This window comes from Lepus europaeus, chromosome 11, assembly GCF_033115175.1.
Source record: "Lepus europaeus isolate LE1 chromosome 11, mLepTim1.pri, whole genome shotgun sequence".
Classification (NCBI taxonomy): Eukaryota; Metazoa; Chordata; class Mammalia; order Lagomorpha; family Leporidae; genus Lepus; species Lepus europaeus.
Window position 1 is genome coordinate 19,309,146 of NC_084837.1, and position 27,912 is coordinate 19,337,057.

General features: G+C 37.4%; 1 protein-coding gene across 1 annotated transcript in view; it reads left to right on the forward strand.

Annotated features, from left to right (window-relative positions):
• EXOC5 (exocyst complex component 5) overlaps nucleotides 1-27,912 on the forward strand; it is a 54,601-nt gene that overhangs the window by 24,296 nt on the left and 2,393 nt on the right. The window contains exons 6-17 of the mRNA XM_062205060.1: nucleotides 797-825; nucleotides 1,945-2,054; nucleotides 3,237-3,281; nucleotides 3,381-3,521; nucleotides 6,811-6,893; nucleotides 8,103-8,312; nucleotides 12,304-12,451; nucleotides 18,130-18,238; nucleotides 20,854-20,974; nucleotides 22,141-22,227; nucleotides 26,998-27,106; nucleotides 27,282-27,497. Coding sequence (XP_062061044.1) covers nucleotides 797-825; nucleotides 1,945-2,054; nucleotides 3,237-3,281; nucleotides 3,381-3,521; nucleotides 6,811-6,893; nucleotides 8,103-8,312; nucleotides 12,304-12,451; nucleotides 18,130-18,238; nucleotides 20,854-20,974; nucleotides 22,141-22,227; nucleotides 26,998-27,106; nucleotides 27,282-27,497 — 1,408 coding nt within the window. The remainder of the gene's footprint in view (nucleotides 1-796; nucleotides 826-1,944; nucleotides 2,055-3,236; nucleotides 3,282-3,380; nucleotides 3,522-6,810; nucleotides 6,894-8,102; nucleotides 8,313-12,303; nucleotides 12,452-18,129; nucleotides 18,239-20,853; nucleotides 20,975-22,140; nucleotides 22,228-26,997; nucleotides 27,107-27,281; nucleotides 27,498-27,912) is intronic.

Here is a 27,912-nt window from a genome sequence, read left to right on the forward strand (position 1 = left end):
GAGAAAGGTCTTCCTTCCATTGATTCACCCCCTAAATGGCTGCTATGGCTGGCACACTGCGCCGATCCAAAGACAGGAGCCAGGTGCTTCCTCCTGGTCTCCCATGCAGGTGCAGGGGCCCAAGCACCTGGGCCATCCTCCACTGCCTTCCCTGAGCCACAACAGAGAGCTAGACTGGAAGAGTAGTAACTGAGACTAGAACCTGGCGCCCATATGGGATGCCTGTGCCAAGGTGGAGGATTAACCAAATGAGCCACGGCACCAGCCCCTTAGCAGTCATTTTATCATTAGTATTACATATTGTTTTACCATTGTTTTTATTTTTATAGTAACAGTGAAACTTTATTTTTAAAAATCCTCGTTGGGAGGGACGTATAAATAATGAAATGAATTTAACATGCTAGTGAATATGAGTAGAGACAGTAGCTTAGTTTTGAGACTGGCTGGGTTGTTAGTGCACTGTGCAGAACTGTTCCTTCTTTAGTAAGGGAATTTATTATTCCATTTAAATTTCCTAAGTGAGAACTAGCTATACCATCAGAATTGCCTAAATTTAATTATGTCATCTAGTATGCTTTCCATCAGTACTCTCCTGATTTTTTCTGTCTTGTGTATGTGGGTGTATATACATAAAATAACTTTCAGATTTTATAACAGTTTTATAGGAAAGTTGGCAAAGATAGTTTAGAGGTTTCCCATATTTTTCTGCACACATTTCTTCCTTTTGTTACATCTTATGTCACCATGGTATGTTTGTTAGAACTAATGGATCTCATTATTCATTTTTATCTTTCAGATTTTCAGAAGTAAAATCCAAAATTGCAAGTAAGTACAGTACTTGAGCCATTATCTGCTGCCTGCTAGGGTACATATTGTTTTACATATTTACATATTTCGATAATATTATCAAAAAGCTGGATGGGGCTGGCGCTATGACTTACTTGTTAATCCTCCGCCTGCGGCGCCAGCATCCAGTGTGGGCACTAGTTCTAGTCCTGGTTGCTCCTCTTCTAATCCAGCTCTCTGCTGTGGCCTGGAGGGCAGTGGAGGATGGCCCGAGTGCTTAGGGCCCTGCACCAGCATGGGAGACCAGAAGGAAGCACCTAGCTCCTGGCTTTGGATCGGCACAGCGCTGGCCATGGTGGCCATCTGGGAGTGAACCAACGGAGGGAAGACCTTTCTCTCTGTCTCTCTCTCTCACTGTCTATAACTCTACCTGTCAAATAAATAAATAAATAAATAAAAATAGAATTAAAAAAAAAAAGAAAAGCTGGAATAGGAAGTGAAGTCTGGACTCAAACATGCGCACTCTAGTATGGGATGTGGACTTCCCAAGTGATGTCTTAACTGCTTTTTTAAGTGCTTACCCTGAATTTACCTTTTAATTCCATGTTTCTATAAGCTCTTTGGAGTATATTTACCTTCCTAAAGGTCTTCAAATAAGGATGACAGTTGGATTTCCTGGGAATATTTTTGTTTACTACAGATTAATCTCAAATTCGGGTGTTCACTAAGAACTGTATTTTCTTCAAGAATGTAGTAGATCGAATACCACCTATTATCAAGATGAAACTTCATGTTCATTCACCATTGTTCATGAAAGAGGCATCTAAACCATAGAAAAGTGTTTTACCAAGTCATCCTCACCTTTTCCGCAACTTCAGGTTTCAGATTTTTCCTATTTTTGCTGTCAGAACTGGCATCTGGAGAGGTTTTTTCTTATGAGCTGCTGGTTTAAATAACAGACACAGGAGCTCAACTATTTTATAACTCTAGAAGTATTTTTGTGTCTTGAATATATAGACATATATACTATAGCATATTATTTTTGTAATTTTTTTAAGAGAAGGCTAGATCCACAGTCATTATGCTTGTAAATAATTCAGATATTCATAAATAATTTGGCTATCTTATACCTCAGTATAACTGGCTGACTGTTTCTAGGTAAATATCATGATTTAGAATGCCAGCTGATTCAGGAGTTTACCAGTGCTCAAAGAAGAGGTGAAATCTCCAGAATGAGAGAAGTAGCAGCAGTTTTACTTCATTTTAAGGTACATAGAAAAATTTTTAAAAATTTTAAATAAAAACTAGTCTTTAAGATTGAGAAGATATTTCATGTTCTATATATTATAGTCTCAGATTTTCCTGATAGTTGTGTAACTGTTTCAATAGAAAATTTTTATTATTTTGATAATTTGTACATTTTATGTCTCTCTTCATTAATGGTATTAAGTGTTTAATATTTAAATAAGGACTTGATATTCAGTAATATATCAATGAATTTTATGTAGTTTAATAGAATCATGTTATCTGCCTTCTTGGTTGTCAGTACATCCTTTTTTCAGTCAAGTGTGTTATAATAGATCCAAAGCAAAGACCTGACTGTAAATATCCGGTGGAATGTAGCAACCAGGGAGTAGATGGAATTTGACTTGTGAAGTAAAAGCCTTACATACAGGGAATCTCAGGTGTTCAATACAAAGAAATGTCATATTAGGAGCCATCTTCCTGGAATTTGAATTGGAGAGTAAATCCCTATGAGGTTATTTCTGCAAAGAAGAGGTTTGAAGAAAGACTCATCCTTCAGGTGTTTCTTCATTTTTTTTATCAGATTAGGGAAATGGAAGATGTTTGTTGAACTTTTCATTTTGGTAACTTCTGAATAGACAGTATTGAGAATGGCTCTTGAGACAGTATAGTGATTTGTCAGTAGGCAAAAATCTCATTATAGTAAGTGTAATATGATGCATTAGTTTGTTTCAACACATTTTATTAAAACTACCAGTTAAACACAGCTCTGTCTAAACTCTTGCAAGAGAGAGAAAATGCTTTGAATCTAAGAAAGAAGTAAATATGCATGTGTATGCAAAACTTTTTCTCGAGACCCTGAGTCTTTGTGTGTACGTTTGTGTGAATTAAAGATGATCATAGGACAGAAATTACTGTAAAGAATTCAGTTGTGTCAATTTTCTTCGTTCAGTCTTTTTTTCCTTCTTTCAGTCTTAAAGTCCAACATGGATATAAACCAGCTGATCAAATTTCTTGATAGAAAGTGTGGGAGAGGGCGAGGACATATTATGTTATTGATTCACTATAATTAATCTAACAGCTATTACTATTGACTGTTCCCCGGGATATAGGACAGCTTTATTATATATAGTGCTTCTTTTATTGGGGTGATTTTTGTTACAGTTGAAACAGATCAGTGGTAACAATATGTTTCTTCTTCCTAGGGTTATTCCCATTGTGTTGATGTTTATATAAAGCAATGCCAGGAGGTAACATTTCAGTACACTTCATTGGATTTTATTTTATGCTAATTTGTGTTTTAAAACCACCTAAAATTGTTTATTATGTAAAATGCCTTTGTTGTGTAGGGTGCTTACATGAGAAATGATATATTTGAAGATGCAGCAATACTCTGTCAACGTGTAAACAAACAAGTTGGAGATATCTTTAGTAATCCAGAAACAGTACTTGCTAAACTGATTCAAAACGTATTTGAAATCAAATTACAGGTAATTTTAAATAATGAATTAAGTATTCTTGTCAATGTATTTTTTTTTAATATTAGAACATTGTTAATTTAGTTTACTTAAAGTACTTGTGGAAAAATGGAATTAAAAGATAAGTTTATTTTGATATAAAAGAATTCTGAAATCTATGCATAGTATGCATAGGTTCTTCTTTTCTTTTCTTTTTTTTTTTTAAGATTTATTTATTTTTATTTGAAAGAGTTACAGAGAGAGAGAGAGAGAGAGAGGTCTTCCATCCGATGGTTCACTCCCCAGTTGGCTGCAACAGCTGGAGCTGCACTGATCCGAAGCCAGGAGTCTCTTCCCAGTCTCCCGTGCGGGTGCAGGGGCCCAAGGTCGTGGGCCATCTTCTCCTGCTTTCCCAGGCCATAGCAGAGAACTGGATCGGAAGTGGAGCAGCCGAGTCTCGAACTGGCACCCATATGAGATGCCGGCGTTTCAGGCCAGGGCGTTAACCTGCTGCGCCACAGCATCGGCCCCTAAGCATAGGTTTTTCATAATTCATGTACTCTGAATTTTTTTTTCTTTTTGCTTTTAAAACTTTTATTTTGAGTGAGAACCCTCCCCCCACAATCTTCTGGTGCTGCCCCCAAAGGCCTAAAATGGCCAGAGGGAGGGCCAAAGCCAGGAAGTGGGAGGGCATTGTCTGATCCCAGGTGGGTGGTAGAGGCTCTCACCTCTGGCATGGGGAGGGAGTGGAGAGGGGCAGCATTACCAGGAGGCTAGAACGGAGAAGTAACCAGGAACTTACACAAGGTACTCAAGAGGCTGTCCCAGTGGCTTCCACCCTCAGCTTGTGGTTTCTGTGCCCACTCTGGCTACAAATCAGCTGCACTTAAAGATCAACTCATTCCACTGAGAGAGTTCCACCCCATCGAGTGACTGGGTTCAGTTCCCGCCTCGTACCACCAACCCAGCATCACGCCCCAATCCAGAAGCACCTGTGTTGGCTTGGGGCTAGGATTGCTGGCAACTGGAGACCGTAATGTCCAAAGCAATGTCATTGAGCCACCCTCCCAGGACTTGGGAAAATATCTTTTGGGTTATTAAGACCCTCACAGCATGGTGGGACAATAGGCTCCCCTGCCCAACCCAAACCAGGCCAGACCTTGGTATTACTCCATAAACTCTGGGAGGTGCCCACCCAGCACAGGCAGGGCCAGGAAGCTGCCACCACCCTCCCTCACCGCCCAACCCCAGTACGTGCTGCTCAGCTGAGGCGCCATCAGGAAGGTGTGATATCCCGGTGAAGGTTCCTTGGCAGTGTCTGGACTTTTTAAAGACCCTTTCTTTAGGGACCTTAGAAATAGTAATCAGTTAAGGGCAAGGGAATGCTAGTATCATGCTTTTTAAATGATGTTTTGGTATTCATCAAGGAAAAAGTGTCAGTCACCGTCATCAGGGTACGTGCGTGAAGTTTGTGTAGCTCTAGTAGTAGTGAGATACTGTAGTATAGCCTCAATTTTTGTTCGTCCTCGTTTTGCCTGATAGATGACTTTTATAGAATTAAACAAGAATTATAAGTTTAGTCTGTAGAATTTTTAGTAATGATATCAGTTTAAAAAGGAAAAACATAGGAATTTAATTTACAACCTTGAATGCTGTAGCACTATACTTTCAGGAAACGCTTCCTACACTATATTTACCACTGGATTAAGCAACATTCAGTATATTTTTTGTTGTTGCTGTTAATGCAGTTTAGGACTTTCAGTAGCCTTACAAGTTGTGATTCTTTAGAAATGGGATTTTAATGTATAGCATTTCTCACATTGACCAAGGAACCCTATTTTATAGTCATGCCTGTTAATATCTAAAGGGACACTGGCACTATGTGGATCACAGTTTGGGAAATGTGCTGTAAGACATTGACGCTAGTGGTGTGGTTTCAGTTGTTTGATTGAATTTGTTTGTTTTAAATACCTCATGAGGCAGAATAAGCCAGTTTCAAAAGAAAGGGTATTTCTAAACTCATAATATTTACTCCGAAGACTGAAAGGGATTTTCTGCAAGCAAATAGGAGAAACAGAAAATAAAATTTTGTTTTTTTAAAGGCTTATTTATTTATTTGAAAGTCAGAGAGAAAAGACAGAGATCTTCCAAGTGCTGATTCACTCTCCAGTTGGCTGCAAATGGCCCGCAGCTGGGCCAGGATGAAGCTAGGAGCCAAGAGTTTCCTCTGGGTCTCCCCTGTTGGTGCAGGAGCCCAAGAACTTGGGCCATCCTCCTCTGCTCTCCCAGACACATTATCAGGGAGCTGGATTGGAAATGGAGCAGCTGGGAATGGAACTGGTACCCATAGGGGATGCTGGCACTGCAGATGGGGCTTAATTTGCTCTGCCACAGTTCCAGCCCCTTTTCCCTTTTTAATTTTTATGATTGGTCTATTTCTCTGAATTGCCTTTGAAGATGTATGTATTTATTTATTTGTTTGGCAGAGTGACAGAGGGAGGTAGAGAGGAAGAGGGAGGAAAGGAAGGAGGAAGGAAGAACACAGAGAGGGAGAGAAAGAGAGGGAGAGATGGAGCGAGGAAGGAAGAAAACAGAGAGATTTTCCATCTGGATGTTCATGCTCCAAATGGCCATAATAGCCAGGAGTCAGAAACTCCATCTGGGTCTCCTACAGGGATGGCAGGGACGCAAGCACTTGGGCCATCCTCCACCTCCTTCCCAGGCTTGTTAGCAGGGAGCAGGATCAGAAGGCTAACAGCTGGCACTCGAACTGCAGCTCCAGTTTGGGGTGCTGGCGTTGCAAGCTGGGTCACAATGCCAGCCCTTGGTGTTGCTTTCCTGATTGGATTTTAAGTCAATGTAATTCAAACTATGGAAGAATTTTAGAGACAAAAAAAAATCTTGGGGCCAGTGCTGTGGTGTAGCGGGTAAAAGCCGCCTCCTGCAGTGCTGGCATCCCATATAGGCGCCAATTTGAGACTCAGCTGCTCCACTTCCAATCCAGGTCTCTGCTATGGCCTGGGAAAGCAGTGGAAGATGGCCCAAGTGCTTGGGTCCCTGCACGCACGTGGGAGACCCCAAGGAAGCTCCTGGCTCCTGGCTTTAGATTGGTGCAGCTCTAGCCATTGCAGCCAATTGGGGAGCGAACCATCGATGGAAGACCTCTCTCTCTCTCTCTCTGTCTCTCTCTCTGCCTCTCCTCCTTTCTCTGTGTAACTCTTTGAAATAATAAAATAAATAAATCTTCAAAAGAAAAATCTTGGGAAGTTAAAGAATTTAATATTTACTTAATTAATAGAATGTTGACTTTTTTTTTCTTTAGGGTTTTGTGAAAGACCAGTTAGAAGAATGTAGGAAATCTGATGCAGAGCAGTATCTCAAAAACCTCTATGATCTATATACAAGGTATATTTTTAATTGTTAGAAAATAATAATCCATCTCAGATTTTTTAAATAGAAAATGGGGAAATATTCAGGTACTTTTGAATAACATTTTGTCAGATAGCAGTATGCCTTTTAGCATTAAATGCATGGCCATATAGAGTAATAATATGCAAGAGCAGTGTTCTTAGTGCATTAACCTTAGGAATTGGATGCTATGCTTTATGTTAATGTACTTTAATGATGAAACATAAGACCTTATTTAAACTTAAGACTCAGCTATTTTTTTTCTGAATTTAATTGTGGCTGTTTCACTATTCTATATCATTTTCACCTATAAATTAGTGTAGTTACATTTATCTGAAGTTAAAACTTGCAGAAAATTCAAAAGGGAGTGATATTTGTAACAAATAACAATTTCAGCTTTAAATGATGTGAGAATTTCCCTTGTACTTTTAAATATTTGTAATCTATTGTACTTTTTTTTCAAATATTTGTAATAGTCTATTGTACTTTATATATATCCCTGTTGAGCTGCTCTCTGCATCCTAAGTAGTATTCTCCCAAAGTTTAAGAAATTGTTGCTTAATTAAAAACATATTGTAAAAATACATATTTCTTAGTATTGTTACTATACAGATGCTATCTCAGAAGCTTCATTTGGAGCTTTTGTTCTTGACCTTTTCCAATTCTATTGCTTTTCTTCAGTGTCTTCATTTTGAGAGAAGGTTCTACAAAAGTTACCCTAATGAAGAAGTCCCACTCAAACACAAGATTATTGTGTACCTATCTTTAACAATAGGAAATAGAAAATTAGAGGAAAGTTCACGAGGACAAAGAGGAAAGGGGCTAAACGGAGAGCAGAGCTCCCAGTGCTCTGTTGCGGGTGCCCTGTGGTGAATGGCACTCGAGCATCCTTGAGGCAAGAGTCTTGCCACTGTTGTCATGTCTAGACTGCTTCTTGACCTCGCAGTTTCTTCTCCTAGAACATCCAGAGGTGCTGGGGTAGTTGTCAGTCATAATGTTATTTGTAATATTCCATTCTAATTTATATAAAATACTTTATATATATCCCTGTTGAGCCACTCTTTGCATCTTAAGTACTATTCTTAAGGATTAAGAAATGGTAGTTTAATGTAATTCATTAAAGTCAAATTGTAAATGTATATTCCTTAGTATTGTTGCTATACCTAAATATACATTAATCTTTTTCTCCCCCTTTTCCATCAAAAGAACCACCAATCTTTCCAGCAAGTTGATGGAGTTTAATTTGGGTACTGATAAACAGACTTTCTTGTCTAAGCTTATCAAATCCATTTTCATTTCCTATTTGGAGAACTATATTGAAGTGGAGACTGGATATCTGAAAAGCAGAAGTGCTATGATCCTACAGCGTTATTATGATTCAAAAAATCATCAAAAGAGATCCATTGGCACAGGAGGGTGAGTGTTCTTGTTAAATATTATAGTTAGAACTGAAGAGATTAAGAACTTTTTTTTTCAGTTTGGGCAAGCATAGAAAATATTGACTGTCATTAGAATTTTCTTTTTCTTTTTTTTAAGATTTATTTATTTATTTGAAAGTCAGAATTACAAAGAGAGAAGGAGAGGCAGAGAGAGAGAGAGAGAGGTCTTCTATCCGGTGGTTCACTCCCCAGTTGCCCGCAACGACTGGAGCTACACCGATCCAAAGCTAGCAGCCAGGAGCTTCCTCCGGGTTTCCCACGCGGGTGCAAGAGCCCAAGGACTTGGGCCGTCTTCTACTGCTATCCCAGGCCATAGCAGAGAGCAGGATTGGAAGTGGAGCAGCCAGGACTAGAACTGGCGCCCATAAAGGATGCCAGCGCTTCAGGCCAGGGCGTTAACCTGCTGCGCCCCAGCGCCAGCCCCAGAATTTTTAGTATAGATCTTTTACCCCAGTTGTTTATATCATGTTGACATTTCAACTCTTGACCACATATTGAAATAAATTAATATAAATGATTATAATGTTTAGCAGATGTTTGTTAGTTTTTTAAAAAATTAACTTTTAAAAATTAAAGCAGAATAGCAGTAATATAAAGAGTTCTGTAGTTTTTTTTTTTTTTTTCTGCCAGAGTAAATTATTTCAGGTTATTTTTGTGGAAGTTTATCATTTTTTTGTTTGTTACTTTTGTGAGTTTGAAAATATAGCAGGTATTTCACAATTTAGGTACTCGAATTGATGAATTTTTTTCAATGACTTGGGCATAAAAGTTAAATTAATACTTGAAAACTGGCTGGTGCCGTGGCTCAACAGGCTAATCCTCCGCCTTGCGGCGCCGGCACACCGGGTTCTAGTCCCGGTCGGGGCACCGATCCTGTCCCGGTTGCCCCTCTTCCAGGCCAGCTCTCTGCTGTGGCCAGGGAGTGCAGTGGAGGATGGCCCAAGTGCTTGGCCCTGCACCCCATGGGAGACCAGGATAAGCACCTGGCTCCTGCCATCGGAACAGCGCGGTGCGCCGGCCGCAGCACGCTACCGCGGTGGCCATTGGAGGGTGAACCAACGGCAAAAGGAAGACCTTTCTCTCTGTCTCTCTCTCTCACTGTCCACTCTGCCTGTCAAAAAAAAAAAAAAAAAAAAAAATACTTGAAAACCAATGATTATCATACTGGAAGAAAGTGATTTGTAAGAATTGGCTTTCAGTTACTTAGACCCTAACCACTTGGAACCCAGTTGTTTCTAGAAGAAGGCTGAATGATTTCTGTGAATGCAGAGTCCACACACGTGCAAACCCAAATCAGTGTCTCCTAAAAATATTTATTTAGTTAGTTAGTTATTTGAAAGGCAGAGCTAGAGAGAGTGAGAGCGAGCGAGCGTCAATCTGCTGTTTCACATCTGATAAAGGATTAATATCCAGGGTATATAAGGAGCTCAAGAAAGTCAACAACAAAACAAGCAATCCAGTTAAGAATTAAAGATATGAACAGGCATTTTTCAAAGGATAAAATGTAGATGGCCAAACAGACACATGAAAAGATGCTCAGGATCGCAAGTCATCAGGACAATGCAAATAAAAGGCATGATGAGGTTTCACTTTACCCCACTTAGAATGACTGTCATCCAGAAATCAAAGGTTAACAAATACTGGCAAGGATACGGGTGAAAAAATACCCTAATACTCTGTTGGTTGGAATGTATACTAGTACAACTGTTATGGAAGACAGTGTGGAGATTCTTCAGAAACCTGAAAGTAGATTTGAGACATGACCCAGCCATTCCACTCCTGGGAATTAACACAAAAGAAATGAAATCAGCATATCTGTACCCCCATGTTTATAGCAGTTCAACTCAGAATAGCTGAGATACGGCATCAACCCAGATATCTACCAACTGATGAGTGAATAAAGAAAATGTGGTCTATAAACACGATGGACTACTACTCAGACATAAAAATGAATTAAATCCTGTCTTTTGCAACAAAATGGATGCAACTGGAAATGATTATGCTTAGGAAATAAGCCAATCCACAAAAGACAAATATGTTTTCCCTGATTTGTGGTAACTAATATACAGAGTACAAAAAAAGTAATGTTTCTAAGCAAAATTGACATTTTGATATTTGATTATTGTTTGTAGCCCTTGTCTATGCATATCCTTTTTCTACTTACAACTTGTTGAATTCCAGGTTTAGTGGAGGATTTAGCTTGTGATTGTAAACAAAATTGAAATTATGTCATTTAAAATTTTGAAAAAAAGGGAGGAATGGAGAGGATATGGTGAGATATATCATGCTCTTTTTTTTTTTTTTTAAAGATTTATTTATTTTTTTGAAAGTCAAAGTTACACACAGAAGGAGAAAGTCAAAGTTACACACAGAATGAGAAGCAGAGAGAGGTGTTCCATCTGCTGGTTCACTCCCCAATTGGCCACAGTGGCCGGAGCTGTGCCGATCTGAAGCTAGTTGCTTCTTCCAGGTCTCCCACGTGGGTGCAGGGGTCCAGGGACTTGAGCCATCTTCTACTGCTTTCCCAGGCCATAGCAGAGAGCTGGACGGGAAGTGCAGCAGCCACTTTGCCTGCTACACCACAGCACTGGCCCCTCGTTATGCTCTTTAAAGTATTATGAAATACATGAAATTTGTTCCTTTCAGGTAATTTTTAAGAAGTTTTTTAAAAAAATATTTATTTAATTAATTATTTATTTATTTAGTTGGAAGAGTTAGAAAGAGATGTCTTCCATCTGCTGGCTTATTCCCCAAGTGGCCACAGTGTTCACTGCTGAGCTAGGGCAAAACCAGGAGCCAGGAGCTTCCTCCGAGTTTCCTACATGAGTGGCAGGGGCCCAAAAACTTGAGCCATCTTGTACTGCTTTTCCCAGCCATTATCAGGGAGCCGGATGAAAGTGAAGCACTGACTCGAACCTACGCCCATTTGGGATGCTGACATCGCAGACAGCTATACCTGCTATGCCACAACACAGGCCCCACAAATCAGTCTCTTGTTTCCAAGTTTATTGTGTATTAAACAGTGATCAGAGAGAGGTTGTAATTAGAACTAAGAAGTAACATCTGAAAGGCAATAACAAGAAAAGGATGAGAAAAACTAAAGAGCAATCATAAGAATTTCTTAAAAATGAGTTCATAGTAGCTGGAAGCTACATATGTATTCTAGGAGCAAGAAGGATTTTAAGCTTCTAAAGCAATAAGTGTTCCAGGCTACCCTCAGTCATTAAGAACAGCTAAATAATTGTTTGTAAGTACTGTTTAATACAGTAAAGAAATGTGTAGTATGTTTAGATGATTAAATATGTTTTCAGATATTAAAACTTTTACTAAAAGTTTTATTTTTAAACAGGATAGTTTAATTATCTGGAATATTAATTTATTGGAGTAACTTACTGCCTGAGAAACCAGATAAAAAAAATTTTTTTTTTTGACAGGCAGAGTTAGACAGTGAGAGAGACAGAGAAAGATCTTCCTTCCATTGGTTCACCCCCAAAATAGTCACCACAGCCATCGTGCTGCGCCGATCCAAAGGGTGCAAGGCCCAAGCACCTGGGCCATCCTCACTGCCTTCCCAGGCCACAGCAGAGAGCTGGACTAGAAGAGGAGCAACCGTACAAAACTGGTGCCCCAGCTGGGACTAGAACCTGGAGTGCAGGCGCCACAGACGGAGGATTAACCTAGTGAGCCGCGGCCCCGGCCCCAAATAAGTTTTTGATTATTGAGTCAGAATTGTTAAGACCCAAAGGCCCTTTAGAAGTTGTGACTCCAAATCCACTAATTTTTCAAGTGAATGTCTTCTGTTTAGAGATCAGATCTTCCCTCATGAAGTAGTTATTGAATTAGGACTTAGGTCTCTTGTTCTTGTTTTGTTTCTGTTGTTCTTGTGTATTGAGTTTGATAGTACTTGAAGTAAAAAAATCTGTGTATAATAAAGTGTTCTTTTTTCATTTTTATATCTGATGTTCTAGTATTCAGGATTTGAAAGAGAGAATTAGACAACGTACCAACTTACCACTGGGGCCAAGTATTGATACCCATGGGGAAACTTTCCTATCCCAAGAAGTGGTGGTTAATCTTTTACAAGAAACCAAACAAGCCTTTGAAAGATGTCATAGGGTAAGAATGATTGTAAATTTATTTTATTTGTATATACTTAAGTATTTTAAATTTTACCTTGTTTATACTAAAAATTTACTGTCTGTTTAGGATCAGCTATTTTTTGATAACCAAAAGATAGGATTTTTGTTTTGGAGGATAGAATTATTTTTAAAATTAGGAATAAATTTTAACATAATTTAGATTAAAGTTGAGTAGATCAGATTCTTATTCTGTAAAGTATTAAAATGATGTGAAAGGGACAGTTAGAACTTTTTCATAGAAAATTGGAATATCAAGAAGAGAGCATTTTTTTTTAAGAACATAGATAACAAAGGTAAAGAATGATAATTTGATTCCGTTAAAATTTAGTATTTCTCCAACAAACACATAAGTAAACAAAATAAGCAGTTAAATCGTAGTAACTAATAATACCAGCATAAGATTATTTGAAATAAGAGGAACTGTGTTCTGGGCACTATTATAAGCCCCTTAAGTATATATGTAAACTCATTTAATGGTTGTAACAGCCCTGTAAGGTTGTCATTCCATTTTGAAACATGTATATACATAGACCCTAAGTAATGAAATTGAGAGTTGAGGCAGTATCAATCTTTTATTTTTGTAGCTATGTATAACCTATTTATATTGAGGAATAATAGATCAGTATAAATTACACATAGAAATGTAAGTCAACAGAAAACAAATCAAAGAATACACATAGGCAATTTACAATAAAGAAAATATAAATCATCAAATGATATTCGATTTCATTTTTAGGGAAATGAAACTTAAAGTAGGAGAGATACCACCTCATTTCATTTGGTTGGCATAAATTAAGAAGTCTCACAGTACCAAATATTGGTAAGGAACTAGAGCAATAAAATTGTTCGGGTACTGTCAGCAGGCGTGAAAACTGATGCAGTTACTTTGAGGAGTAACGTGGCAGTTCCCTAGAGAAGCTCTGGCAGGTGCTCTGATCAGTTTTGAGTTGACTTTTGTAAGTCATACAGTTTATGGATCAAATTTTTTTTTTTTTTTTTTTTTTACAATTAGGTATCCACCTGGTTGTTTCACCATTGCTTATGCATAAAACTTCTTTTTCCTCCAAATTGGCTTTGAATCACAGTGGTAAATCAGTTGACCATTTCTTTGTGGGTCTGTTTCTGGCTTTATTCTGTTGTTCTGTTTGTCTTTATGCTGGTACTGCGCTGTCTTAATTGCTTTATCATAAATCAATCAGATAGTATAAGTTCTCTCATGTATAAATTACATTTTATTTGCATATTAAGTCTGACAGTGGCTTGTCAGTTTCTTTAAAAAAAAGTCTAGATTTTGATTGAGATTGCCTTGAATATACAGTTCTGTTTGGAGAAAACTGACATTTTTCTGCTTTTATAATATAGATCTTTCTATAAACATAATTTATAGTTTCACTTAGTTGTTAATATACAGAAATACTGTGCTTTTTAAAAAATATTTGTTGATACTGGACCCTTGAAAAAACAAGCCAAAAATTCATATGGAATCACAAAAGACCCAGAATAACCAAAGCAGTCCTGAGCAAGAAGAATCAAACTGGAAGCATCACCTACATGACTGCATACTACATACATAGCATACTACAAAGCTATAGGAATTAAAACAGCTTGGTACTGGCATAAAAACTGACACACAGATTAATGGAACAAGATAAAGAGCCAAGAAATTAATTCACATAACAAACTGCCAACTGATTTTTGACATTGGAGAGAGGATAATCTCAGAAATAAATGGTCCTGGCAAAACTAGATGTTATGCATGGAGAGAAATGAAATTAGATTCTGAAACCTACAACCTAAGCTCAATAGCTTTTTCTTTTCTTTTCTTTTTTTTTTTAAAGATTATTTATTTGAAAGAGTTACACAGAGAAGGAGAGGCAGAGAGAGAGAGTCTTCTATCTGCTGGTTCACTTCCCAGTTGACCACAACGGCTGGAGCTGAGCCAGTACGAAGCCAGGAGCCAAGAGCTTCCTCTGGTCTTTCTGCATGGGTGCAGGGGCCCAAGGACTTGGGCCATCTATTACTGCTTTTCCGGGCCATATCCCAGAGCTGGATCAGAAGTGGAGCATCCAGGACTTGAACTGGTGCCCATATGGGATGCGGGCACTGCAGGCTATGGCTTTACCCACTACGCCACGGCGCTGACCCCTCAATAGCTTTTTTTGTAGGTTCCACTATCATAATTCCATTATCACTTTTCTTACAAATTCCACAGACACTATCACATTGTCTGCCCATGAAGACAAGTGACATTCCTTTCCTATATATATGCCTTTTATTTTGTTTTCACTTTATGATTCTGTCCAGACTCTACACAATGTAGAATAGAAGGGATGAGAGTGAATACCTTGCATTATTCCTGAACTTTGGAGCAAAGCATTCAGTGTTTCACCATAAAGCATGATGCTAACTTCAGACTTTTCATAAATGATTTTTTTTCCCAGATTGAGACAATTCTTTATTTCGTTTGCTGTTTTTTTTTTTTTTTTAAATAAGGGTTAGATATTAGATTTTTTGCAATGCTTTTTATTCTCATATTTTGGTGAATTATATCACTTCTTTTTCAAATGTTTGTTATGCTGTTGGTCATCTATTTGCTGTTATCCTATTTATTGGATTAGGTTTACTAAACTTTTGTTGAGAATTTTTTATTTCTGTGTTCATGAGAAATATTGGCATATATTTTCCTTTTTTTTTTAAAGATTTGTTTATTTATTTGAAAGAGTTACACAGAGAGAGGAGAGGCAGAGAGAGAGAGAGAGAGAGGTCTTCCATCTACTGGTTCACTCCCCAGTTGGCCGCAATGGCAGGAGCTGTGGCCAATCTGAACCCAGGAGCCAGGAGCTTCTTCCAGGTCTTCTACGTGGGTGTAGGGGCCCAAGGATTTGGGCCATTTTCCACTGCTTTCCCAGGCCATAGCAGAGAGCTGGATTGGAAGTGGAACAGCCAGGACTCGAACCAGTGCCCATATGGGATGCTGGCACTGCAGGCGGTGGCTTTACCCGTTACACCACAGTGCCGTCCCCTATTTTCCTTTACTATCGTTATCTAGTTTTGCTATTTTGGTAATACTGGCCTCATAGGATGTGTTGGGAAATATTTACACACACACATATATACCTTTCAGTCTTCTGGTGTAAACTTTTTAATTTTCTTTATTTTTTTATGTATTTTTTGTGTGTGATTTCTTTTGTTTAAATGTTTCATGGAGCTCAACGATGAAGTCATTTGTGGCTATGATTTTCTTTGCTAAGTTTTTAAGCAAACATTCAGTTTATTTGATAGATACAGGGAGATTCAGATTATTCACTTCCTTTTAAGTTAGCTTTGGTAGTTAAAGATTTGAATATTTCATGAAACTTGTACTGGAATAAAGTTATTCATGATACTCTATTTTCTTTTTAATATCTGTAGAATATATATAGCTGTTACCTTTTTCATTCCTGATATCTATAATTTTTTTCCTGATCAATCTGTAGAGTTTATTATATTATTGATTTTTCCTAAGGAGCCAACTTTTTGTTTCATTATTGTTTTCCTTTTTGTTTTTCATTGCCTTTTACTTTTTATTTTCTTTTTCCTCTTCTTTCTTTGGTTTCTTTGCCCTTGTTTCTTATTTTTAAATATGGAAGCTGAGGTCACTGATTAAAGACCTTTCTTTTCCCTAATACGGGAAATACAATAAGTTAGTCTTAAATTTCCTTGTAGCTAGTGTTTTAGCTTCTTCTCCCAAATTTTGATTTGCTGTATTTTACTTCCATTCACTTAAAAATATTTTTTAATTTCTCTTTTGATTTATTTTGGCCAACAGGTGATTTCAGAGTTTCTAAATATTTAGAGATTTGTTAGATTCTGTGTTCAGTTTGATTCATGGTGGTCCAAGGACATGTTTTGTATGATGTGAATCTTTTTAAATTCATTGAGACATTTTTTAGCCCAGATATAGTCCATCTTGGTAAATGATTTGTGTATACTTAATGTATATCCTGATATTTTGTTATTGGACAGAATATTCTGTTAAGTGTCAGAACCAGAAAATTGTGTTGATCAAGTCTGTCCTTACCAGTTGTCCATCTACCCCTTCTATTATGCATGGATGTTTAGTTATAAACCAGAGGAGAGAACAGCAGTGAACAAAGTAAGGATTCAGAGTTAAACTAATAAGGGGTAGCTGATGGGGTTGTTATTAAGAAACCAGGGGCCGGCGCCGTGGCTCAACAGGCTAATCCTCCGCCTTGCAGCGCCGGCACACCGGGTTCTAGTCCTGGTTGGGGTGCTGGATTCTATCCCGGTTGCCCCTCTTCCAGGCCAGCTCTCTTCTATGGCCCAGGAAGGCAGTGGAGGATGGCCCAAGTGCTTGGGCCCTGCACCCGCATGGGAGACCAGGAGAAGCACATGGCTCCTGGCTTCGGATCAGCGAGATGTGCCGGCCGCAGCGGCCATTGGAGGGTGAACCAACAGCAAAAAGGAAGACCTTCCTCTCTGTCTCTCTCTCTCACTATCCACTCTGCCTGTCAAAAAAAAAAAAAAAGAAAAGAAAAAAGAAAGAAACCAGGAAGGGAATTGAATGGTATCAAATCAATAATTATAATCAGTGAGGATTTAAAGTGGGTTATGGAGTTTTTCATCAACTCCCAGCTTTATATATCAGATGGTAAGCATTATCCTGAGAGTATGCATGAATGTATAAATAGGTTTGACAAAGGCTGAAATCAGCTTATGCATAATATAGAAAGCAGTTTTTTTTAAAAACTTTTATTTAATGAATATAAATTTCCAAAGTACAGCTTATGGATTACAATGGCTTTCCCCCCACAAACTTCCCTCCCACCCGCAACCCTCCCCTTTCCCACTCTTTCCCCTTCCATTCACATCAAGATTCATTTTCAATTCTCTAGAAAGCAGTTTTAAGAAAGCCAGAGTAATTTTCTAATTTTTGAAGAATTTCATTTTTTCAGTGTAACTACTAATCATTCTTTTACTAAATAGTTTATCAGTAACAGCAGCAACATTGTGAGCTTTACTGTATGCCAAATAACTATGTTAAAAACATTTCACATTAATTTTCATATTTTATTCTTACCTCAAGGCTAGAATATAAGAAGTTACTATTATTTCTACCTTACAAATGAAGAAATTGGGGACTGGTAGAATTAAATAGCATTTTAAAGATTAACTTAACCAGGATATGATAAAGCTGAGATTTGAGCTTGTTGTATTTTCTAATGCTACTGTTACAGATTTCCCCAGCTTCACTCCCCAGCAAAATAATCATTTGTGAGTTTTACTAGAAGAGCCCACATTTAGTCATTGACTTTCTAACCTCTTTGATTGTGACCCACAATAAGATATGTAGTTTATATGGTAGCCCAGTGTACACATGTTAAATCTATGTGTATATTTGGGAGCTTATGTGTATGTTTTATGAAAGTGATCCACTAATGGATTGCAATCCGTGTTTGAAAAATGTTGTTCTAAGTCATGAGAGTTACAGACAAATGTGGAGCATTATAATTGTTTGGGAGGGGATGTTGGGGGCAGTGACTTTTTCTGATACCTGAAATACTATGTCTTATAAAAAATTGATTGGAAAAGAACAGTTGGCTGTTTTAAAATGTAAACTTGAGAAATGATATTATTTGTTTTTTGTTTTTAAAGCTCTCTGATCCTTCTGATTTACCAAGGAATGCCTTTAGAATTTTTACCATTCTTGTGGAATTTTTATGTATTGAGCATATTGATTATGCTTTGGAAACAGGACTTGCCGGTTAGTATATTTTAATTATATTTTGTGTTAAATTTCTTTGATCCTACTTGGTAGAGTATATGCATAATCTTGTTTTACATAACTTACCTATATTTACCAAATTCAATTCAGTGCAATGAATTTCAAGCTTCTGTAATACAAGAATTTATCAGGTGTTAAAAGCTATTCAATGGCTTTGTTCTCTCATATTGCTTATATGTAGCAAAGTAGGATTAGAAGCTTCATAAGTCACTATAGTGTATGGCAGGATATATTACAAAGCTAAGTTATAAAATGTCAAGGAGCGGAAATAAAGAGAATAATTCTGGTTGGGAAATTGCGTAATAAGAGATTTAGAAAGGAAAATAGTCAAAGGGTTTGGAAAGGAGTATATTCATATTAAATTTTTTCTTTTATTTCTTTACTAGTAACTTACTCGTTAGTAGTAGTGTATTAATGATCTCTTTCCGATGTTCTGATCACATGAATTCAGTTGCCCACTTAACCCCTCTACCTGTTAAGTGAATGCCTCAAATTTAACATATCCAAGGTGAAACTCACCTTTTGCTTAAGCCTGTTCCTTTCCCATTTTTTCTATGTCATTAGAAGACATTACTATTTACTGGTTGCTCAAGCCTCAAACCCAGGGGTTGTCAAAATTCTTTCTTTTAATCAATTGTGAGAATCAGTGTATCTACACATACTGTCAATATATCTAAAGGCATAATTCAACTACTGTTCTATCCATTTCTATGGATGCTGCCTAGTTTGAACCTCTTTTTTACTGTTCTTGTAACTGGTGTCTCTATGGCCATTGTTGCTTTTCCAAGTTTCTGACTTCATGTAACAGTCAGTTTAATTATCATTTCCTTGTTGAAACCTTTCAGTGGCTTCCTGTTCTTAGAGGGAAAACATCATCAAACTCTTAGAAAAGCGTGGCTTTTGAGCTGGCCTCCGATGTATTCATCCCCATCTCCTGTTGCATTTTCCCTCACTGCTCCAATCATTCCGGCCTTTATCCTTTTTCTTTACGTAGGCTCTGCCTGAGTGTTTTCTCGTGGCTGACTTTTCAACTTTCTGATCTCAAGTAAGCTGTCACCTTTTCAGAGAGGCCCTTGCTGATACTCCTAGTTAAATTAATGCTCCTTTCTCTCCCAATTACTCATGATCTCATTGAGTTAGCTTTTTTATAGTACTTACCTCTGATATTTATATCTGTTAATGGCTGCCTTTACTGACCAGAATTCATAATCCTGTACCTATGGAGTTTACATTCTTAATGAAAAAGATGGTTAAATGATTAGGAAGTACAATGAAGAGAAGTAAAACTGGGTAAGGGATAGACAATAGTAATGGGAGGTAGGGTGGAAAATTCAAGGGCAGAGGCTTTTTTTTGAAAGGTTGGTGAAAGAAGGCCTCTCTGAGGAGAACATAAGAACCAGGGACCTGGACAATGTGAAAGGGTGAGTGGAATATTTGGAGAAAAAGTGAGGTAGAGACAGTATAGCATATTAAGTTTTTTTGGTTAGAAATCTTACCTGTTTTATTCACTGTTGTACTCTAATATCTAGAAGGTCCAAAATTGATGCCCAGAAAATCTTATATTGACTGTATGCAATGACATTCCATAAAGTTTCTAACAGGAACAAAATTTAGCCATAATTCGGTCATTTTGGCTTAACTGTGGTTTATTATTACATATTTTTCACATTATTGCTGTCATGATAGACATACGCTTTTTAAAACTTAAAGCAGAACCTTGACATCAAGTATTTCCACATTTGCTGTTAACAATGAGTTAATGTGGTAATTTCTATTGAGATAATAGTGTCATTAAGCTATACCTTTAAAAAGAGAATGAATACAAAAGTAACATGAATTTGAATCTGTGTGGTATGAGAGATTTGTTATTAGCCAATATAGAGACCTAGCATTTTTAGTTTAATGGCATAATTCTCAATTTGGAGAGATTTATTAGGAAATTTTCTTATAGGCTCATATTCATAAGTTTTCTTTCTTTTTTTTTCTTTTCTTTCTTTTTTCTTTTTCTTTTTTTTTTTTTTTTTACTTATTTGACAGGTAGAGTTAGACAGTGAGAGAGAGAGACAGAGAGAAAGATCTTCCTTCCGTTGGTTCACCCCCCAAATGGCCGCGACGGTCGGTGCTGCACCGATCCGAAGCCAGGAGCCAGATGCTTCCTCCTGGTCTCCAATGCGGGTGCAGGGCCCAAGCACTTGGGCCATCCTCCACTGCCTTCCCGGGCCACAGCAGAGAGCTGGACTGGAAGAGGAGCAGCCGGGACTAGAACGCAGTGCCCGTATGGGATGCCGGCGCTTCAGGCGGAGGATTAGCCAAGTGAGCCACGGCACCGGCCCCCATAAGTATTTTCTATGCAGTAATTTAGTTAGTATTCAGTTTAAGCTATTACGAAGGCTTGGTAATTGGAGAAAAATTATGCATAAAAATAGCTTTGCGTGATTTTATTAAGATAGTTTAATTTTCCTTTTATGTTCACAGGAAAATATTGCTTCGTCACACAGCAGTTAACTTTTGTTCATGTTGTATATTTAAAACCACACTCTTTTTCTGTTGTTAAAATAGATTGATTCTAATCTATATATGTCTTCCAATTTTAGGAATTCCTTCTTCAGATTCTAGGAATGCAAATCTGTATTTTTTGGATGTTGTGCAACAAGCCAATACTATTTTTCATCTTTTTGACAAGCAGTTTAATGATCACCTTATGCCACTAATAAGGTTAGTCAAAATATCTGATTTTCATTTATATTTTGGTGAATCTTACAGTGTTCCACATATATTTTTAGAAGTTTTAAAAGTAATACATGTTCATAAAGACAACAAAAGGGATAAGATGTAAAATACATAACAGTTCTTTTCCTTCTTTCATTTCTGTTTTCTTTTCCTACTGTGTTATTAATTTTGGTGTATTTGAAAGACTTCATCTGTCATAAACTAAAACTGAAATCTGAAATGAAAGAAGACATTCAATTTAGTGAAACTCAGCAAATTAGATGGCCTTCAAAAGATTCAATAGGCACTGTTCACTAGGAATGACATAAAAACATTCAAAAATTTATGAGATTTTGAAGAGTTGGTTTATTTTATATCTTGATACCAATTTATGTGGGCTTTTAAAGCATATGAGAATTAAACAAGGTAGTGTATATATGAACGTGCTTATGAGCTTGTTTAACAGTATTGAAGAAGAAAAATAGCCATATGAAAGATAAAATGGTAAACATTTTGGTGTAAGCACTGACATACCAGAACTAGTCCAGAAATAGTCTCAAAAATCACTTGTGATTCCTGAGTCTTACTTTGACAGGAAATTTTTTTGAAGAACTGTTAACGCCACATTATAAAGAATCCCCATAATTATATCTTAGTTTCTTGGTTTGTTTTGACTTTTTGGTAGCATTCAGAATGCAATGTTAGGTTTTTTTTGGTTTTTGTTTTTAATTTAAGAAAGCTGAATTCAGCTGGATTAACTTTTAGCCTCCAAAGTTTAATTACTGTGATTTACTTAATCTATTAAGAGTATAGTGATACCCTTGACTTTTCTGATATACCAAGTATTTATTTGTAGAGGAAAACCAAGTAATTCCAAAATTTTAAATTTTAACTGTTTCTATCTTTAGATGTATCCTCAGACATCTGAATAATCTTTCTCTTTTTTCTTTTCTAATGGATTAATTGTTCTTCATGTGATTATTAGGATGAGTTTGGCGTAATGAATATTCATTATTATAACTACTACACATGAGCTTCTTGGACTAGTGGATAAGCTAAATTAATGAGTGTGTGTATATATTTAAAGTGTGTGTGGTACACTTGTGTATGAGAAACTTTTAGAAGTTATAAGGCCGTTAATGTGATTTTTCTCCCCTTTAAATATATAATAGCTCTTCTCCTAAGTTATCTGAATGCCTTCAGAAGAAAAAAGAAATAATTGAACAAATGGAGATGAAATTGGATACTGGTATTGATAGGCAAGTTGCTGGTTTTTTTCCTCTTGCAATTGTTTTTTTAATTTAAAAATACTATCTTAATAACATGGAAACAGTTTTAGAAAAAAAAAACTCTACCTTTTTTTTCACCATTTTGCTATATGACATTTGGTTTTATCTTTGCATATTGCTTTTATCCTTACTACAATATTTTTGAGTTGCCAAGCTTTTTATTTCTGGTAGTCATTATGCTCAGATTAACTTTTTCTTTTTCAGGTTTATATTATTTATTTGAAAGGCATTGTTACAGAGTGAGAGCAAGAGAGAGAGAGAGGAGATACACAGAGATCTTCCATCCCCTGGTTTGCTCCCCAGATAGCCGCAACAGCTGGGACAGGGCTAGGCTGAAGCCCGAAGCCAGGAGCTTCATACAGGTCTCCCACATGGATGTAGAGGCCCAAGGACAGGGACAATCTTCCGCCGCTTTCCCAGGCTGATTAGGAGGGAGCTGGATTAGAAGTGGAGCAGCCAGACTTGGAACCAGTGTCCATATGGGATTCTGTTTTGCAGGCAGCAGCTTAACCTGTTGTGCCACAAGGCCTGCCCTTCAGATTGATTTCTTCTTCTTTTTTTATAAAGATTTATTTATTTGAAAGGCAGAGTTACAGAGAGGCAGAGAGAGGTCTTCCATCCACTAGTTTATTCCCTAGATGGCCATAGCAGCCAGAGCTGGGCAGATCCGAAGCCAGGAGCCAGGAGCTTCTTCCAGGTCTCCCACGTGGGTGCAGGGGCCCAAGGCCTTGGACTATTCTCTGCTGCTTTTTTAGCACAGAGCTGGATTGGAAGTGGAGCAGTGGGGACTTGAACTGGTGCCCATATGGGATGCCAGCAGTGCCAGTGATGGCTTTACCCGCTACACCACAGGGCCAGCCCCTCAGGTTAACTTTTTTTTTCTTCAAAGATTTATTTATTTATTTGAAAGAGTTACACAGAGAGGAGAGGCAGAGAGAGAGAGAGGTCTTCTATCTGCTGGTTTACTCTCCAGCTGGCTGCAATGGCTGGAGCTGTGCTGATCCGAAGCCAGGAGCCAGGAACTTCTGGGTTTCCCACACGAGTGCAGGGGCCCAAGCACTTGGGCCATCAACCACTGCTTTCCTAGGTCATAGCAGAGAGCTGGATTGGAAGTGGAGCAGCCGGGCTTGAACCGGCACCCATATGGGATGCTGGCACTGCAGGCGGTGGCTTAACCCGCTATGCCATAGCGCCGGCCCCCAGATTAACTTTTAAACCAGATTCAGTTAAAAGCGTTTTTGGTTGTAAGCCTCCCTTTTCTACACCACACAGTTAAAAAATGTAAACTTTTTTTAAAAATATGTATTACATGAAGGATTATATTTTCATTGAGAATTTGCAAAATTATGTTTGAAATATTCTAAATAAATGTATTAATACTCTAAAAGTAACTTCTAGTTGCAAGAAAACTTTTGTAATGTTAATTACTATTAATTACCTGTTTATGGTATAGTCTTTAGAGTAATGGCAACTCACCCCCCAACTGGTTTTTGCACTAAGCCATAGAACTACTAGAATATAATAATAAGTGGACAAGAAATAAAATAGAAGAGTAAATCTGGGAAAAATAAAATGTTATAAAATTAATTAGTCAAGCTAGTTTACTGAAGAATAGGCTAAAAACAGTCCTAAAAACTGGTCACACTCTTTTTAAATTCAGCTTTATTGAGTTATAATAGACAATAAAAATTATAGATCTTTAAAGTATACAAGGTATGTTTTGATATAAGTATAGATTTTGAAATGATTGTCACAATAAAGCTGATATATATTTTTATCACCTCACATAATTACCATCTTTTTTCCTTAAGATGAGAATACAAAAAGATCTAAGCAAATTTCAAGTGTATAGTACAGTATTATTAACTATAGTCACCATACTTTAGATCTCTGAAACTTACTATTTCTGTATAGCTTAAATTATCTTTTGATCAACATCTATTTTATTTTCCCCAGCCCTTGGCCCCCACCATTCTACTCTGTACTTCTGAGTTCGACTCTTTTAGATTCCACATATAAGTGAGATCATGTAATATTTGTCTGTGTCTGGTTTATTCCACTTAGCATAGTGTTCCTCCAGTTTTATCCATGTTAACATAAGTGGAAAGATTTCCTTTTTTTTTTTTTTTTTTTTTTGACAAGCAGAGTTAGTGAGAGAGAGAGAGAAAGGTCTTCCTTCTGTTGGTTCACCCCCCAAATGGCCGCTACAGCCAGTGCTGCACTGATCTGAAGCCAGGAGCCAGGTGCTTCTTCCTGGTCTCCCATGCGGGTGCAGGGGCCCAAGCACTCGGGCCATCCTCCACTGTCTTCCCGGGCCACAGCAGAGAGCTGGACTGGAAGAGGAGCAACCGGGACTAGAACCCAGGGTACCGGCGCCGCAGGTGGAGGATTAGCCTAGTGAGCCGTGGCGCCGGCCTCTTTTTTTTTTGAAAGATTTATTTAAGAGACAAAGAGGGAGAGAGGTAGAGAGAGAGAGAAAGGTCTTCCATCCTCTGGTTCACTCATCAATTGGCCTCAGTGGCCAGAGCTGCACCAGTCCGAAGCCAGGAGCCAGGAGCTTCCTCATAGTCTCCCACGTGGGTGCAGAGGCCCAAGCATTTGGGTCATCAAGCACTGTTTTCCATGGCCATTAGCAGGGAGTTGGATAGGAAGAGGAGCAGCTGGGACATGAAACAGAGCCCACATGGGATGCCTGTGCCACAGACTGAGGCTTAAGCTCCTATGGCACAACACCAGCCCTTGTTTCTGAATCTTGACTGTTTATAATGATGTAGTGAACATGAAAGTGCATATACCTCTTTGAGATGTTTATTACAGAAGTATTGCTGGATTGTATAGTAGTTCTACTTTCAATTTTTAGAAGAACCCCCATACTGTTTTCCAAATGGCTTTAACTACTTAAGAGTCTCATCAGTGATGAAAAATTCTCACCAACAGTGTACTAGTACTCCCTTTGCTCCACACCCTCAACAGCACTTTTTCTTTTCTTTATTTATTTTTTTTTAATAATAGCTGTCCTTATAGGTATGAGGTGATAACCTCTTTGTGTTTTTGATTTGTATTTCCCTGATGACTAGTGATATTGAGCACCTTTTCATATATCTGTTGACCGTTTGTATGTCTTGGAGAAATGTCTGTTCAGAGGCTTTGTACTTTTTATAAGCAGGGTTATTTGTTCTTTTGCTATTGAATTATTTATATATTTCGGATATTAATTCTTTATGTGATGTCTAGTTTGTAAATATTTTCTTTCATTTTGTATGTTGTTCACTCTGTGTTGGTTTTTTCTTTGTCATGCAGAAACTCTTTAGTTTAATGCAGTCTCAGTTAACGTGTTTTTCCTTTTGTTGCCTGTGGTTTTGGGATCATATCGTAAAAACATTGCCAACATCAGTGTCAAGAAACTTTGCCCCTGTGTTTCCTTCTAGTAGCTTTATGGTTTAAAGTCTTTTGTTGAGGCTGTAATCCATTTTGAGTTTTTTATATACATGCAAGGTAAGGGATCTGATTTCATTATTTGCAATGTGGATATCCGATTTTCTTAAGACCGTAATTGAAAAGGCTATCCTTTCCCCATTTTGTATTTTTTTATTATTTTTTTTAAAAGATTTATTTATTTGAAAGGCAAAGATACAGAGTGAAAAGGAGAGAGAGAGCAAGAGAGATCTTCCATCCATTGGTTCACTCCCGAAATGGCCACAACAGCCAGGGTTGGGCCAGGCTGAAGATAGGAGCCAGGAACCTGCTCCAGGTCTCTTATGTGGGTGCAGGATCCCAACAACTTGGGCCATCTTCTGCTGCTTTCCCAGGCACATTAACAGGGAGCTGGATCAGAAGTGGAGCAGCTGGGACTTGAACCAGTGGCCATATGGGATGCCAGTACTGCAGGCAGAAACTTAACCTTCTATGCCACAGCACTGCTCCTCCATTCTGTGTTCTTGACACCCTTGGACGATCAGTCAGCTGTAAATGCATGCATTTATTTCTGTGCTTTTTATTTTGTTCCAATGGTCTGTATACCTTTTTTATGCTAGTACCATGCTGCTTTAGGTATTATAGCTTTATAATATATTTTGAAATCAGGAATGTTATGTTTCCGCTTTTGTTACACTTGCCCAAGATTGCTTGGCTATGCAGGATCTTTTGTGGTTTTGTGTGAACTTTAAGATTGTCTTTTCGTATCTGAGAAACATGTTGCTGGAATTTGCACTGGAATATGTTGAATCTGTAGGTTACTTTGTGTATTGTGGACATTTTGACAATACATTTCTTCCAGTCCTTGAACACACTATTAGTGCTACTTCAAATCCATGCCCCATTTCTCAAGTGGATCTTTAGTGCCACTTGTTGTACCTTTAGACTGTCATTCATGTTCCTTCCACCTGCTCCTCCAAATCTTGTCCGTTCTGTAGCTCTTAATCTTCCCACCTCTGTGTAGTTTTGCCTTTGAGGATCCTTAGTTGTTAAGGAAATAAATTAATGACGGATTTCTAAGATCTTTAAGATTTCCTTGAAGTATTGAGCAAGGAATCTTTGCCTTTTGTTTTGAGAAAGAGAGTAGTAAAACTAAGAGTTTTTCTTATGTAAACACCTTGAATTACTTTTTTCTAAAATCTAAAGTTTATAGCAAAATATTTTATGGTGATTTGGAATTAAATAATTCTAATGTAGTATAAATGACATAAATAAAAGTAAATATCAAATAAGTGGTTCAAATGTGTTGTGTTCTCAATTCTCTAGGACATTAAATTGTATGATTGGACAGATGAAGCATATCTTGGCTGCAGAACAAAAGAAAACAGATTTTAAGCCAGAGGATGAAAACAATGTTTTGATTCAGTATACTAATGTGAGTGAAACAATACTATTTGTTAATAAGAGTATCATACTTTGTTAGCATTTTCATTGGTATATCTTTAATAAGTTTTCTTTTTTTGTACTTAGAGATTAAGAAACAAAAATATTTTCTCCTTAGCTAAGCTGATGTACATTTCTGTATAATAAGTATAGAAAAACTTTTACAGGCCTGTGTAAAAGTCTGTGCTTATGTAAGAAAACAAGTAGAAAAGATAAAAAATTCCATGGATGGAAAGAATGTGGATACAGTTTTGATGGAACTTGGAGTACGTTTTCATCGACTTATTTATGAACATCTTCAACAATATTCCTACAGTTGTATGGGTGGCATGTTAGCAATTTGTGATGTAGCTGAATATAGAAAGTGTGCCAAAGACTTCAAGGTATGTGTACCCAAAAATCAAACTTACAAATAGGCTCAGAAACATAAGTCAGACTGTTAATGATCTCTACTGATTTATAGTGATTAGTGAAAAGTTTATAACTTTTGTTGCTATTATAATATGAACCTAACACACCGAACTTGAATAAATGTTCCATTTATTTTCAATATTTAGCACACTTTTGCTTTGTGCTTGATTTTAGGCAAGGTCATATGACATAATGACCTTGTGGACACTGTGGCTACTGCTGTATATGTCACACATAGGAAAATGTTCTTTGTGTATGTCTGAAGTAATTTTTCCCTGAAGTTTGAATTATTTAAGAAAAATAATATATTAATAACAACTGCTTCTAGTCCACCAAAATATAAGTATCTGTTACTATTGAAGAAAATTGACAGTGAAACTATTCAAG